We start from the raw sequence: 16,421 nt of genomic DNA, 5'->3' as shown, positions 1-16,421 counted from the left end.
ACATTTGCTTCTTATTCAAGATTCTTCCAGGGGTAAAGGTCATCATAGCACACACAGAAACCAAGGGACCTCTGGGAGACTCGCATTTAGGAGAGGTAAAGCTTTGATGCTGTTGTACTTTGTTTATCAGCAGTGATGTAATATATAGCTAAATCATGCTAGATAAATGCCTGTCTCTTAGTGGGATGGCCACATAACATGGCAAGTGAATGAACTCACAGAGAGCTGGAACTGTTTACATACTTGTATGTATGTCTGCATGCTTTCCTCCCTCCTCTGTCAACTACTGCATGCCAGTACCAGGTGATATCAGTTGACTAGTCTGTCTGATTGACAGCTAGAAGAAGCAGTGAATATCTTACGTACTTTCATCAGTGGACAGTAATAATGAGGTAATTTTCTATTTGGTTTAATCTTTGTTTTACATACATCTGGATTTGTGTATACCAAGGTGCCCAGCTAATAGAAGACTGCACGTTAACGGGTGTTCCTTTCCAGTAAGCCAAATGCCTAGTTCGGTTTTCCTCTTTACCATCCCCAATTACATGTGTATAAAACTCCTTTTAACTCCTTTTTCCTGATCATTTTCTGTGAGGCAGAAGGTAACAAATTATTTTAATAAAACTACTCCTGGCATTTTAGGAGCAAAAGAAAAAAAAGTCAGTGGAACAGATCTTTTAAATCAATAAATGATGCTGCCTGGGTCTGGCAAATTAACCTATGTTTATACGGGAATGATTTTTTTTTTTTTTTTTCAATCCCCTAGATATGGGTCAGTAGTCCGCACAATGCTACTGGTTACTACACAGTGTATGGAGAAGAAGCACTGCACGCTGATCACTTTACTGCTCGCTTAAGTTTTGGAGACACTCAGACCATATGGGCTCGGACTGGGTACCTTGGCTTTCTGCGCAGAACAGAACTTACTGATGCTAGTGGAGGTGAGAGAAAGCAAATATAGTTACAGGAGCATGTGTTTGAAGCTCCGAGGGTGAGTTGAGCTAGCAAAAAGTAGGCTGTCCTGCAAGTTCATCCTGACTTGAAATGGCCTCAAGTTGTGCCAGGGGAGGTTCAGGCTGGATATTAGGAAAAATTTCTTCACTGAGAGAGTGGTGAAGCACTGGAACAGGCTGCCCAGGGAGGTGGTGGAGTCACCATCACTGGAGGTGTTCAAGGAACGTGTGGACAAGGCATTGTGGGACATGGTTTAATGGGCATGGTGGTGTTAGTTGATAGTTGGACTTGATGATCTCACAGGTCTTTTCCAACCTTAGCAACTCTGTGTGATTCTGTGTGTGTGTGACTTCCATCAGAGAAAAGTCCTGAATGTAACAGGAATTGTTACTCTGCACATATTCATTGATTATAATGATACTGGGTAACCATGCAAAATGAGAAATTCATAATGCCCTTTTGATAGATTTAGAAATCATGTTCATTTTCCTTTATTTCCACTTACACAAAGTAATATGAGCAGATTTGTTAGAAGCACTAGAGCCTTCCTACTCACTTTTCCTCTGAACCTCTTTCCTTACAGACAGGATGCAGTATTTCAGTGCTGGTCTAGAGAATATGAATAATGTTGTCATTCAGCAGTTTTAGGACATGCACAAATACTAGTGATTCCCCAGCCTTTCAGAAGTTAAAGGTCTAGAGAAGTAACTTCTCCATAATTTTTCCAGTATAGAAAATAAATTGTTAATCTCATTTTTTCAATCTAAGCCAAGATGTCTAAACTTGAGAAATGTAAGCAGATGGGAGAAAAATTGCTCCTTTTTCTGTTGAGACAGAATATGGAGGAGGTATAACTCTTGATTATCACATACTTACTTAAAAAAAAAGTAATCTCTAAACATCCTAAGAAAAGGAGTTTGAATGCTTATAACTTACTAGCAAATGTATATTGCTAATTGTCTGTGATTGGCCTTAAATGAATGGTGGTATCTACACGGATAGTGTCAGTGTCCCCTCATTGCTGTCACTGGATAATGAACTGTAGGGGGTTCACAGACACCGTTTGCATTTCCTGTAATCACTTATGGTACCAGACAGAAAAGCAGTGTTCCCCACTTCTGGTGTCGGTTTGGGGGACACCATGCATGTCCATCCTACTTTGTCCTCCATTATGTGAAGGAAGAGGAGTGAACAAGGAGAGGAATTTGCTGAAGGTGCAGACTTTCGTTGAAGAGCTACCCCATCTGTTGCAGTGGATACCAGTCCAGGGTTCAGAAACGGTCTGTGACGTAACTCTCTTTGGACCTAGTTGCTAAGAGAGGGTCATCCTCTGTCATACTGTGCTGGTGTGCTATTCAGTCTCCCTGGGGCTCTTGAGAACAAGAAAGGTGGATGCTATTGCTCCAGCTGGAGAAATCCCTGCAGCCCACTCAATTCCATCTCCTCCAGAGCAGTGTCGTGCAGGCTTCCCTCTTCCACAGTCAGAGTGCCATCAGAGAGCAAAAGGTGAATTCTGGTAAAGAAACAGTCTTCATCAGAGATGTGTGGTATCCTTAGCCCACAGCTACCACCATTACACAGAAGGGTCCCTTCTTGGCACCCGGCCTCTCCACCCGTTCAGCCTACTTAGTACACTGAGCAGTTCTGTGTTGGCCTGCCCCTCTGGAGTCTCTGTTCCTGAAGGAAGGTGGTCTCAGGCTATTGGCGGGAGCCGATCCAGCTCCCTGAAAAAGCTTTTACCACATGTCATCTTCCCCTTCAGAGCCAGTAAAGCATGACAGAAGAACGCTCAATCAAGGTGCTCTAAGCTTTCCTTGCTTTCCTCCTCTCTGATTTTCTAGGCTAGTTACCTGACCTCCAGGGCGCATTGTACTGCTGCTTAGTGCAAGGTTCTGCACTGGATGCTTTGACGGAATTGTCCTTCTGTCACTGTTCAAAGTGAAATGGCACCCGGTTCTTGAGTAGTTGACAGAAATCGGAATCTGTGAGCAGACACTCACAAAGAAAGAGAAGTTGCAGGTGGCAAGGCACCAGAATACTATAGCAAGTTTTTGTGCCTTGTAGCTTTCTGAAAAATCATACATCATAGAGATTTTTACCACTGTGGAACGTCAGTTATCCTTTAGGTTGTCAGCATTCGAGAGGCTGTGTGTGGTGAAATAACGTAGCAAGCATGCGTGAAATACAGTGCAGCTTCCCAACATGCTTTTCATCTCAAGTTACACGATTGAGCAGAATTATTAAATGGGTGCCAGTAAAAGCAAAGTTGAAGTGAACGGAGTTACAGGATGAATGTGGCAATGTGGAGAGCATGTCCTTCAAGAAGGGTCTATAGGAGAGCTTAGCTTATTTAACCTAGCAAAGCTAAGGCTGAGGAGAGGATAGAGTTACTCTTGCTGCGTTAATTGTGGGGAACTTAAGAAGCTGAGAAGAATATTGCTGGCGTGAGGACAAGTGGGTATAAGCTGGTTTTAAAAAGAAAAAAGTTAACTTTGGAAATTGGAAAAGTGTTCCTATCGATCAGAGGAGAGAAGTTCTCTGGTAAGAATAGTGGGACGAAATGATGCTTTAGCAATGGATTTTGATTGGGTTTATGAACTGAGATTACATTACGTGAGCAAAGTGGCAGAACTGGATGACCCAGAATTTCTTTTTAGTCTGTTCTCATTTGCTTGGAGTCAATGGGCAGAAGTGCTAAATGACCTCTTAATTCTCTTCTCCCCAAATGGTAGAGCTTGATGTGTATTACAGACTCTTTCTCCTAGGAGGCACCAGGAACATCGTAAAACATCAGGAATAAGCACGTGCAAATGACTATGTTTGTTCTGTAAATCTGATGTTTTAAATGTCTGTGCTATATTGCAGAGAGGCATGATGCCCTGTACGTGGTAGGCTCTTTGGATGAAACACTGGAGCTCAGAGGAATGAGGTACCATCCTATTGATATAGAGACCTCTGTAATAAGAGCACATAAAAGCATTGCCGAATGGTAAGAACCTCAGTATTGCTTTTCTGTATCCTTTTATTTCTTCTAAAGCAGCAGAAGTCAAGCTTTGTGGAACAGCATGTTAGACTGAGAGCTTGCTGTAGAGTGAACTCACCAAAACTTTGCTCAGAAACAACTGCAGTGAGAGTAACTGCAATGTAACGCCCCTCTTTCCCCTGCCTCCACCACTCAAAAAACCCAGTCCACACCTTTATCAGAGTTTGATCTTCATAGTCTGAAAGACAGAGAGGGCAGGGCGCGAATGGGGCAGCAGAGCACTTGCAAGTTGTGTTGTTGACTTCCCTGGCTATGTCAGAATGTACACGCTTGCATGTGGTAAACACATCCCAAGGATACTCTTCTTCTCTAACTTCTCTACTTCTAACACATACTATTCTCATTTGGTCCTAATGGATGAGGTATGCCATTTGGCTGTAGGTCTTCTTCAGTCTCAAAGTGGTAGTGTTTACTTGTAATCTTTGGGAGGTTTTGTCTTTCCTTTAATAATCTCTGAAGATTTACACAAGTACATTGGTATCAAGTATGCACACACTGAATGTGAAATCTTAATGGTTCCTGTTTCAATACGCAAGTGCAGAGGACTCTTAAATACATGATTGTTTATGTAGAAGAGAAAAAGATCTACTTATATTTTGTATGGGCAGTTAAAAAAAAGTGGCAGAGAATATCCCAAGAAGTTACAGCTTTAATACCTCTTGGTTTACGAATGTTTTCACATGACTATTGTATCACTTGTTCTCATTTATTATATTGTTCAAGTACTTACAAAATTTCTTTCCAGTGAGTCTCTGATAACTAGCTTCCTTTGACTATATCTTTTTTTCTCACCATTAATATTTGTATCGTGCTGACAGCGCTGTGTTTACATGGACCAACTTGCTGGTGGTGGTTGTGGAATTAGAAGGCTCAGAACAAGAAGCGTTGGACCTGGTGGCGCTGGTAACAAATGTGGTTCTGGAAGAGCATTATCTCATAGTAGGTGTCGTAGTCATTGTGGACCCCGGTGTTATTCCTATCAATTCCCGTGGTGAGAAACAACGAATGCACTTGAGAGACGGATTTTTAGCTGACCAGTTGGATCCTATTTATGTTGCTTACAACATGTGAAAACAGAAAATCACATCAAGGCTAAAGCACCAAAATCAAGGGACTTTCCGAATAATAACATTGGAATCCATCTTCTGTGTTTTTAAAAGCTGTTGAAGACCCTAGGAAAATGGAGATACTAATCTTCACAGACCTTCATCTCTCAGATTGCATTTGCTTTCATGAATACATTGTAACAGTTACAGCTGTCTTAGGAAGGAGAGTTTACTGGAATTCCTGAAGGAAACTTACTTAGAACTTGTCATGGACCAATGTTTTTTACAATAATTATGAATGTCAGTACTTGATGCACTGCATAAAAGGACATAAAGCGGGGCGGGGAGAGAACACCAGCTGTGAGGAGGACTCTTGGAAATAATTCTGAAAGTCGTGAGTAACCGTTCAGAGTTTGCCCTCCATGTGATTGTTTGCAATATATTGGCAGTATCTGGGTTGGGACGTAATTTTCAAGATTGCACACATCTCTACCATATTCTCTACTGTACTGAAAGGAACTTTGCACATATTAGAGATTTAAAAATGCAGCCTTTTTATTTTACATCACTGACTCATCCCTATTCAGAAGAAACAAATCCACTCCAGTCCCGGATTCACTATAACAACAATTATGCTGCTGTTCAGCTTTTTTGTACCAAGCAAAAACAAATACTGCAACTGTAACAAGGTTACTTATTGTGCCATGCTGGACTCTGTAATGCTATAAACTTTATAATAAAATATAAATTAATATCCAGTTTTAACTACTTGATGCAGGAGCCTTCACTGCTCTTGCTGTCCTAACTTCATGTTAAAGTTGCTTGTTTTCATAGCATTAGCTGTTAATTACTGCCCTGCATAACGCCAAGTATTTGAAAATTCATTCCAAAGCCAATAGTCTCTGAATGATTCGTAGAAATGTTTGCAAAGCATGGTTTTACAAAATGTTTTCCCTGAATATCCTGTGCTAAAACTTATGATAGTGATTTTTTTTTTTTTTCCCCACCATGGAAAAGATACTCAGTGTTAGTTAGCTTGATCTGCTATGGTACAAACTTTCTTCTTTTTTTTTTTTTGAGAGTTGTATTTAGACAGACTTTTTTTCTTCAAGCTGAAATATCCAGTTGGTTGAGTCACACTTGACTAATTAAGGTTTTGAAGTTTCTGCCTGATCTAATACTGCAGTGAACCTAATTCCGAAAGAGAATGTGAAATTATTCAGATACTCCATGTATTTGAAGGTAAGCACGAGACTAGCAAATACTTATTTTTATAGAGTTGTTAAAGACTTTCAGCTACATAAAAATTTTTTTAATAATGTATGAGTTTGGCAAAAGAGCCAGGTTTTTCTGCAAGGCAATTCTGCCTGGATCAGTGCCTAAGAAAGATGGATGTCAGTCTCCTGGTAAGAGGGTATCGAATTGACTCTTGGTTAAATCAACTATAAAATCTTCAACAAAAAGCTTTCATATATAGTAGCTCTTTGCCCTCATGGTGTTTTACTGTGGTGTATTATACAGCTGCATACTCTGCTATGACTGTAATTATGTACAGAACTTGTGTAACTTATTGTTTAAGTACAGCAACCTCTAGCAGTGGACTATGGGATACTCCTCGTAACAAAACAGCTGGCATAAGGAAAGAACTACCTGACCCCAATTTTAATGTTGTAGTTTTTTAGCAAATAAAGCATTGTAAGATTTTTGTATTGAGATATTGATGACAGTGAGACAAGTTGCCTTGTAAAGTAAATCTAAAACTAAAAGCACATTAAACATTTCAAAACAGCTCTTGAAAATCCGACTTGCTGAGTGTTGAAGCTTACGCTGTTCAACCAAAAACTACCTTGGCTACAGTACGCAGTCTTCCCCTGTGTTTTGGGACAGTTCAATGCCTGCAGAGCTTTTTCTGCCAGATCTCATGACAGTTGCTTTGCAATTAAAGCAATTGCACATCCTCAATCCTGGACGTTCCTGAATTAACTGTTTTCCATACCCAAATGGAAGTGCTCGTACCGGGGGGAGGGTGGGTAACATCCCTCCCCTCAGCAGGCCGCTGCTTATTTCACCCAGCGAAGCCGAGGGTGGCTCTTGACATAGCGCCCTGCTGGGTCGGCGCCGTGAGAGACGGAGGGAGGGGAGCCAGCTCTGCCGCCAGCACACGGAGCTGCCTCGCATCAGGGGCGCTGCCCAGAGCCGCCGGGCGCCTGCCAGGCCCTGAACCGGGCCCGCCGCCCCCCGCCGAGGGAGAAGATGGCGGCCGCAGCCCCAGACCGGCGGCCCGCGCTCCGCTTCCCGCACGTCACCACCGCGCGCCGGCGGCGCATGCGCGCGGGGCAGGGCCCGAGCCGCCGCTTCCGGGGCGGGGCGCCGGCGGCGCGCGGGCCGCCGCCATGGTGCCGGCGGGGCCGCCGGGCGGGCCGGGCCCCCGGGCGGGGGGCGGGCGGGGCTTGGCGCTGGCCGCCGAGGCGGAGCGGCCTCACGGGTGCGAGCAGTGCGGGAAGGCCTTCGCGCAGGCCGGCGCCCTGGCCAAGCACCGCCGGGTCCACACCGGGGAGAAGCCCTACCGCTGCCCCGTCTGCGCCAAGGCCTTCGCCCTCTCCTCGGGGCTGGTCCTCCACAAGCGCACCCACACCGGGGAGCGGCCCCACGCCTGCCCACTCTGCGGCAAGGCCTTCATCTCCTCGTCGCACCTTGCCCTCCACCTCCGCTCCCACACGGGCGAGCGGAAGTACCAGTGCCCCGTCTGCGGGAAGCTCTTCCTCCAGTCCTCCCACCTGGTGCGCCACAAGGCCATCCACACCGGCGAGAGGCCCTTCAAGTGTGAGGACTGCGGCAAGCTCTTCGGGCGTGCCTCACACCTCGCAACCCACCGTCGTGTGCACACGGGCGAGAGGCCTTTCAAGTGCCTGCAGTGCGAGAAGGCCTTCACGCAGAAGGCCGGGCTGGTCCTCCACGTCCGCCTGCACACCGGGGAGCGGCCCTACAAGTGTGACAAGTGCGGGAAGAACTTCCGTTCCTCTGCCCACCTCGTGTCGCACCAGCTTCTCGAGTCGGGTGAGAGGAACTTCAAGTGCTCCACCTGCGGGAAGGCCTTCAAGCAGGCGTCGTCCCTCAAGCAGCACCTGAAGACCCACGAGGCACGCGAGCCTCACCGCTGCTCGGTCTGCAGCCGAGCCTTTTCCAGGTCCTCTTACCTCCAGCTTCACATGAGAACACACAGTGGGGAGCGGCCGTACCACTGTTTGGTTTGCAACCGGACATATGCCAAACTTTCCACCTTTGAAAAACATTGTAAAAAGCACCAGCAGGATGAAGAGAGGCCTGATGCTAGACCCAGGTCAATGACCACCAGGGCAAAAGCACGGGCTGAGAAGAAAAAGCAGGAGCAGAAACAGCAGCAGCGAAACGACAGCCTCGAGCAGCCTCACCAGGCTGACCCAAAGCAGTAGCAGGCAGAAAGACTGTAAAAGTCACTAAAACAAGGACTGTTCCTGGCCCTCCACAACATGATTCATGGGAGGTAGACTGTCTGGTTTAATTTTTATCAAAAGAAAATTACATGCTGCATCAGCGTTACTCCACAGCATGTTTCCAAATGGAATTCTTTCTCTGATGCAAGGTTCAATGCAAACACTTCTCTGGGGTGCAGCAGATGCGTAAAAGTCTGTTGAGGCTCCCCGCAGTTGGTGTGGCGTGCAGGACGCTCCATGGTTCCAGGGGGATTCCACTTTGTTCACGGGCCCTGGTGGGTTTGTTTCCTGTCAGCAGCATTTCCTAACACAGACTTCCAGGGGTTCCTGACCAAAGCGCCTGCTTGACCCACATTGAAAGAGGGATGATGCTTTGTATGCGGAAATAAATTACATTGTAGTCTCTTAAACTAAGGCAAAGTTTTTGTTTGAAGAGGCAAGAGAGGTGGCGTGCCTACAGAAAACAGATTTGTACCAACAGTGGGTTTAGGGAACAAGCAGGAATTTATCCTGCAAACCATGATTTGTTTTTAAAAGCACTGTACATAGCGAGAAGATAGCATCTTTGAGAGAAGATAGCATCTTTGAGCCTTTTCTGTTTTTCTCACTGTTACAAGAAGGCATTGTACTTAGCATCCAGATAATGCTGTGTATGAAGTGCATTTAAAGCACAGCAGGTTTTATTGCCAAAGCAACTTAACTCATCTTTCTCAAAACTAATGAAGACAGCTGTCAAAAATCTGTAATTCATCTTAAATTGAATGAGTTTGACATTTGAAATACCAGCTTGTAGTAAGGGTCCAAGAATGGTGGTGGGTTTTTTTTTTTTATTTTTTTTTACCTGATCTTTTGGGAATGTAACATGTAGTAACAAAGGAATTCTAAGCCCCGTCTCCTTCTGTAGTAACAAATTGCTGTAGCTGGTTCACTGGCCAGTCACCACACTGAGGGAATGAGACAAGATGCCATGAAAGGGTTGCTGGTCAAGTGGAATGTTTCAGATTTATTCTGGGGTGTGAGCTTGGACTCCAGTGAGTACTAAATAACTTTGTAAACATTAATAAAACTGCCTTTATTGCAGCAGTATTCTTTGTGAGCCAGGACTTTGTACTGACTTTTTATAAGCTCTGTGTCATTCTAGCACCAGTACTATGAGGCTACTTTATGCCTTTATTTATCGCTTATTGTTACCCAGGAATTCATTATAGCAGAAGAAAGGAAGCAGTGAGTTCATTTTAAGGGCACATTCCTAATTTGCTGTACCAAGTCCCTGATTTTTTTAACACTATTTCCCTGCCATTGTGTGAAAACACGTATTATGCACTTTAAGGATCTTTTTGGATAGGCTTCTGGTTTTGGTTTCTATAGCATATTCACAACTCTGTTTTAAGGCCAAAAAAGGAATTTTCAGAAAGCTTGTACATTTAAAGTATTGCAGCATGTCAGGCCAGAAATCATGTTAGTAGATGATAGAGCTGAATAACATCTAAGAACTAATTTACAGCTTACAAAACTGCGTTGAATAATTCTCTGACTTAGCACTTCAGGATTTACTTGATGCTGGGAATACTAAGATATAACTCTTACTGTTGAACTGGTGTTTATATTCAGCTGGTTAATAGACTTTAAATATTTACATGCTCAAATCTTTCAAATGAGATGTTTCTAAGCCAGTCGTGACAAATTCTAATGTAAATTTTTGCTACAGTCTTTAGATTTTGTTTTGTGACCAGTCATGTTGTTTAGGAGGAACTAGACAAACTGGGGTTTGTCTCCAGTTCAGTTATGCCAGTGCCATATAAACAGAGTTCTATCTTTTTTGTATTTCAGTACATGTTATTAAAATAATATACACCACTGTTGTTTTCTTCAGTCACTTCCCCCCCCCCAATCCTGTTCTCACCTAAACATAAAAGTTTGCTTATGGAAGTAAAAGCATTTGCTAATTTTCTAGTGTTCCTTAAAACTTAGCTTGCAAAGGTAACTGCAAAATAACAATTTGTCCTTATTTCTGGCATTTTTCCTTGCCAAACTTGGAAAACAATGCCATGGTGGTTGTGTCTATACTTGCAACGTGGCACGCCTACACGCAGAATCAAAATTTCAGTGGCAAGAAAATACAAAAGTGGCCTTTTAAAGGTAAGTTCTATGTTGCTCCTTAATAGTTTTGGAGGTGTTTTATTTTGTTTTGCTTAAAAAGCTTCACATTTTGCTCTTCTAGTTTCCTGCTCTGTCAGCTGCCTTCCCCCTGCAATTGGAAGTCCACACGGTTTGGGATGCAGGATGAACTCAGACTTTGTATAGTAAAATCCAGTGTCGAGAATATTTCAGAATGGGAAAACTGAAAATATGCTCTAATGCCCTGACTGTTGCAGTACAGTAAGGCCAGGCAAATCCTTTAGATTTAATATCTGGTAGGGGGAACAAATTCAGTCTGTGGATCACTCACAGAAATGCTGCTGCGTTCTTTTGAAATGTATTTTTCAGCTTAAGGTACCAAGGGAGCAGGAATGTGCTTCCATGTCACTAGACTGCCAGGATGGAGGAGCACCTCTCAGTGCCGTCACAGCTTGGAGCGCGGCATTCTGAACGCGTGGGAGATGCAGCCCAGCGGCGCAGTGCTTTGTTTAGGCAATTGCTTTACTCCATCCAACAAGGTCAGGAATGTTCTTTCTCTGGGATCTGTAAAAGTCCGCATTTAATTTGTGGATGATTTGTGGAAAAAGCATATTTTGTTTTTCTTTTTAAGGTAAATTATTTTTCTTGCTGTCAGCACATGAACTCTGCTATTGAATGATTCAGCCTGAATGCACATCCTATCGACAGTTAACAAGATTAATAATATTTTTTTTAGATGTGCTAACAGCAATAATCAGCACTCGCAGTAAGATTAGATCTTACGTGGAAGAACTTTTTTGTGGGGGTCTGTACGTGCTCTTCCAGTGCTGGTAATTTTGTGTCTGATCCAGAGAGAGGGTTCCCTTTCACAGATGTGCTTTGCCTATAATTATCTGAGGAGAGAGTAAAAATGCAGCTTCTAATCTCCCAGAGCAAAAAGTAATGGCAGCATTTTAAATGATGAAAGTGTAATTCAGCAGAGGTACAACGCAGCATGTATGTACTAACCTGCCCCCATCTGTCACTTTTCTAGTTTGCAAAGTTAATTTGAGTCTTAAACGTCTCCGGCTCTTCCTGTTGTTGTACTTTCTTCTCTTTGTTTCACTTTTAGTACTGTTGATAAATAGCTCTTGTCTTGACAGGGCATTTAATGTAAGAAACCATTGATTGGTGCCCTTCCTGGTGGGAAATTCACTTGCATCTTCTATAGGGAGTCAAAAACATAACTGACAAACGTGTCCAAACGTCAGGTAGGCACTTCTAGTGCAATGCTGCCGTTTCATCCGTGGGGGGCCTCCCAGGGCCCTGAGGGTCCCACAGCGCAGACCCCAGAGCTCCCTGTTACCAAACCAGCCTTTCTGCCGGTTGTCACACGTCAGTCTGCACTAATGACGAAAATGTGGATTTTCTGAGCTCTCCTGGATCGATGGAATGTCAGATCAATCTAACCAGTGCCAGTGGGGTGTTGTAAGAACACACACCCCTCGGGTACCCAGCAGGCTGAGTCTGTTGGCTGGGATGGGGGCATAACTGAATATTATTTCATAATGTCATGAGCCTATCACCTTCCTTTCCTGAAGAGTGAACTATCCCTGCCAGAGCCTGAAAACCAGTGGTGTCAGGACTGGCACTTTTAAGTATTCTAGCCTGTCGTCGCTGGGAGGTTAGCGAGTTGCTTAAGCCTTTTGAGTCTCCTTCAGAGCCAGCTGTGATGTTGGCCTTGCAGAGCTCTGACATCTGCTCCTTGGTCAGCCCCAAGGCTTGAGAGATTTTCTTTTTTCCCCCAGAAAGCCTCGCCGCGCTTCTGAGCCCCTCACAGCACTACTCAAGGCCCTCATTGGCATGGCAGCATCCTTTTTCTAGGCTGGACAGAGGGGCTTGCATGGTCCATGAGGGTGTTAGCAGAGGTGCTGCGGGTGGCTGGCTGTGCCTGTGCCTGTGTGTGCGAGGCGGCAGCGTGGAGGAGGGATCGGCAGTAGTCGGTGGTTGGCAGAGGCACCTCATGCTATGTGCTTGGGCAGGCATTGCCCAGGCTGCTTTGCCTGCCTCCCCCGCTGCGCCAGCGTGCGGCTGTCCCCGCGGTCCGCGCTCTCAGTTGAGGCACCACCTGTGTCAGAGAGCAGAGGGACACAACAGGAGCAGAGCTGCAGGGCAGACTGGGTGGTGCTGAGTGAGGCCTGTGACCATGCAGTCTCTGTTTCAGGAATTTCACTTCAGGAAAGCTCTGCTTTCCTTGCTGACTGGGGAGGAGTGTCCGGGGCTCAGTAGCCTGAGCGCTATGTACTGCACCATAGGTAGTTGGGGTGCTCACCTCAAAGGAAGACGCACTCTCTTCCCCCCTGACAAGAGGCACCAGCTCTGCTGTGCCTTCTCCTGTGCTAGGTACAGCCTCTGTGAATTCCCAGCAGTCATGTTGCTAAGTCAGGATCAGCCATACTGCCAGAAACACGTGCGCAGTCATACTCTGTTGCTCCCTGCTGCTGCACCCATTGCTCGCCAAGGGACAGGAGAGCCTGCTCTGTGTCTCGCCAGCTCTGCCAGCATTCAAGCCGCGTGTTACACCTACAGCTCTTTGCTGCTGCGATGCTGTGCAGAGCTGCTGAAAAGGCTCGATCTTGGGGAAGGATTCCTCATCCATGGGAGCAATGCTGGTGCGGTGAGGCAGAAGGCAGGTGGGACTTGGGAGACCTGCCAGACAGCCTCACCTGCAGACACTTGTGCTGAAGCATCAAACCCCTCTGCTGAACTCAGGTTCAGGCTCAAGAGAGGGTTGGGAGAGTCCCGCCTACCCTGCCTAACCTTGGGGACACTCTGGGACAGACAATGTCCCCATTCATTGTCCTCACACACTGCTTCAGGTCCGCACAAGTGTTGGAAACCCTGAACCGAGAACTGATGAGGATGTTAAAAATGTGGCAGTCACTTGGATGCTAAACAAGTTCTCAGCAAATGAGCACTACCCTGGGATGGCAAAACTTTTTTAATTCTAGATGAGTACAAGATATAGTCTTTCTTGTATGTATGTCTCTGCCTGAGCATCCCCTTTCAGAGCTTGGGGAAGGCAGGTGAGAATAGCAAGAATAGCAAGATGTTCCCAGTCGGAAGACATGTCATTTTGCACATAAAATCATTATGAAATGTGGAATGAAGTAAAAATGACAACAACATCTGGGGGCATCTTTGTTGTGAATTTGTCACTATAGATGTTGCTAGCCGTGAATGCCTAGCTCACAGGTATCGCTGAGCTGGATGGCAAGTGCATGGTTGGACTTGATGATCTTACAGGTCTTTTCCAACCTTAGTGATTCTGTGTGATTCTGTGCAGACTGAAAAAGGCAGGAGCACAGGCTTCAGGGAAATTGTCCTAGGTTTAGTTTTGGCTTTGCAAAGGCTCACCAGTGCAAGCCCCTGGATGACCCTGGCAGCAGCGGACACATCCTGAACAGCAGCAGTCCCGCAAAGGTGCGTTGCACTCCTTTGGCCTCGCAGGTACGTCTGCCAGTTGGACAGCCAGGCGGAGCATGGTGGTGGCGACAGCCTTGAGCTGTTTGGCCAGCAACAGTGATGCCAGGGAGGAGATGAAGGGTCGATGCCCACCAAGAAACCCAGGGGCATGAGTCGTAGCAGTGCTTCAGGCTGCGTCCTCCGGCCTTCCCCTCTGACAGTGCAGGGCAGCTGGGGAGCTGCACACAGCCTGGGACAAAAGGACACATTTTTCACCAGAGACCAATTGCAGCCCAGAGACCGAAACAACATTTTATTCTCACCATTTCCACAAACTCTGGAGGCTGTGCCTGGTCTATATTAAAGCACTGTGGTCACGCTGGGCGGATCCCCCCTTCCCTTCTGACTGAGCCTGGAGACCTCACCAAGGCATATCCCAGGCCCAGAAGCTGTCCCCAGCCCAGGAGCCTCATACGCTTTTGCTTCCAGTTCTGCAGGCTGCTAAAAGCAGGAGGATTCATTGACAAGAGAAAAACCTGTGCTGTTAGATGGTTATGCTTTGCCTTTCAAGCCAAGGGTGTCTCAATTTGCCAAGAAATGCATGGGCTCTGCTGAGCCCCTGTGACGGGACAGGGGCTGTGCTGCCCGGGTTAGTACCACGCACGGGGCTGTCAGAGCCCATGGGAATCAACGGGAGCCTTTCTGTTCAGGCCAGTGGGCTCAGAAACAGGCTTCTGTAACCAGCCCCTCTGCATCACCTCCTACTTCAGCCCTTGAATTTCCCTTTTCCCTTTGCAAGCAAGCTTGGATCGCAGCGTCCACCTCCCTCCAGCTCCATGCATGTCCCTTGCATACAGCAGCAGGGAAGGAGCTTGAGACAAGGCATTCGCACACCCCATCCAGCCAGGTGAGCACTGGCCGACAGGCTTTCCTGAGCCATGCGGGTGTTTCATGTTCACAAAGCCGCAGAACTTAATAAGCTGCTTAAGTCTAGCACAAGCTTAACTCCAAGGAGCCCCTAATCGCACCCAGTCTTTTTCCCGGAGGCATGATGCTGCTCTGCATCTCTCCGGCGTGAGCAGGAGGTGCTCGCCTGCTTCCCAGCAGCTCACTCATGCTCAAAGAACTCGTGGCAAGCAGCAGTGACCATCGCAATGAAGGCTACAAACTCCTGGAAGTCGCACTCTGCATCCCCATCGCTGTCCAGCGCCTCCATGACTTTGTCCACAGTCTCCTGGTCTTTGATCTCCTGAAGGGATAGAAACAGGCAGCAAAAGCTGGGGAGGGTCGGAGCAAGGCCCAGACAGTAACATGTCCCCGCTTCTTGGGTGCTCTCAGGGCTGAATCTCTGTTCAGACACATCCCACATAGCTCGTGGCTGTTTTCCTGTCTGTGTTGGGGCACCACCCTGTGCCGGCAGCAGCATCTGCGCAACAGCAGCCGTCTTGAAGTGGGAATCGCAGCCACAGCTGTGCCGCTGGGAAGGGACATTTTGAGTCCCTTGGGGCAAGGCTGTCCCCCCTTCCCATGGAAGGAAATTTCCCTAGTATCCAACCTGAACCCCAGCCCCCAACGCGGGCTGTTGCCCTTGTCCTGCCACCTGCTACTCCTGCAGAGCAGGAGCAAAGTGTTTAACACACTGCTGCATGAGTAAACCCCTTCCCCTGCGCTTGCTTCCCATGGGAGATGGAGTTAGCGGAGCCCGGCAGCCGCTTGACACGCTCCCTGAGCCCAGCCAGGTGTGCTGCACGGAGAGCAATACTTACACCAAGGAAATGGGTCAACTCGTTGTTAATGAGCTCCTTCAGTTCTGATTTTTTCAGCTTGTGCTTGTCTCCTTCCTTCCCTGAGTATTGGTGGAAGGCATCAATGATGGCGATCATGGCCTTCTCCAGCTCAGACATGGTCACAGCGTGGCCCTGAGGTCAGAGGGAGGGATGGGTGCGTTAGCCTGGGCAAGCTCCAGCCATGCCTTTTGCTTTGCAAACGCGGCCGCCCCGGGGCTCCCCCCACACGTCAACAACGCTGGACCCCGCTCTCAAAACGTGCTGCTGAAAAACACCACTAGCAGCTCTCGCTTCAGGGAGGGTGATCCCGAGAGACCTTGGCTGTGCCTCCAGGAGCTCTCGAGGAGAGGAGAGCAACAGCGCAAGGAGTGCCTAGTACAGGACTGGCATATGCCGGGAGCTGACACATCCCCTGCGACTGATGTCAGTTTGGCACCTTGGGTCTCTATGTGGGCAGAGCATAGGAAAGAAAACGAGGAGGAGACGCTGCAAAGCCCTGGCAGCTTCCGGCAAGGTGCCCCTGCATTTTCCGTATGTGTGGACCTGGCTAGCAGGT

General features: G+C 46.8%; 3 protein-coding genes across 3 annotated transcripts in view; 2 read left to right on the top strand and 1 right to left on the bottom strand.

Moving 5' to 3' along the window:
- The window catches only part of DIP2A (disco interacting protein 2 homolog A), a 135,962-nt gene extending 129,139 nt beyond the window's left edge, over positions 1-6,823 (top strand). The window contains exons 35-38 of the mRNA XM_059820804.1: positions 21-95; positions 767-941; positions 3,820-3,943; positions 4,816-6,823. Coding sequence (XP_059676787.1) covers positions 21-95; positions 767-941; positions 3,820-3,943; positions 4,816-5,068 — 627 coding nt within the window. The 3' untranslated portion in view covers positions 5,069-6,823. The remainder of the gene's footprint in view (positions 1-20; positions 96-766; positions 942-3,819; positions 3,944-4,815) is intronic.
- LOC104253177 (zinc finger protein 239) lies at positions 6,274-8,495 on the top strand. Its single transcript, XM_059820803.1, has 2 exons — positions 6,274-6,285; positions 7,512-8,495. Exons 1-2 carry the CDS (start codon positions 6,274-6,276, stop codon positions 8,493-8,495), a joined length of 996 nt encoding a protein of 331 aa, XP_059676786.1.
- Positions 8,496-15,186: 6,691 nt separating this feature from the next.
- On the bottom strand, positions 15,187-15,982 carry S100B (S100 calcium binding protein B). The gene is made up of 2 exons (XM_009816786.2): positions 15,845-15,982; positions 15,187-15,327 (listed from the first exon to the last, which is right to left on the bottom strand). Exons 1-2 carry the CDS (start codon positions 15,980-15,982, stop codon positions 15,187-15,189), a joined length of 279 nt encoding a protein of 92 aa, XP_009815088.1.
- Positions 15,983-16,421: the final 439 nt, after the last annotated feature.

The sequence above is a fragment of the Gavia stellata genome, chromosome 8, assembly GCF_030936135.1.
Source record: "Gavia stellata isolate bGavSte3 chromosome 8, bGavSte3.hap2, whole genome shotgun sequence".
In the NCBI taxonomy this organism is placed as follows: domain Eukaryota; kingdom Metazoa; phylum Chordata; class Aves; order Gaviiformes; family Gaviidae; genus Gavia; species Gavia stellata.
This window is presented reverse-complemented; position numbering and strand designations above follow the sequence as displayed.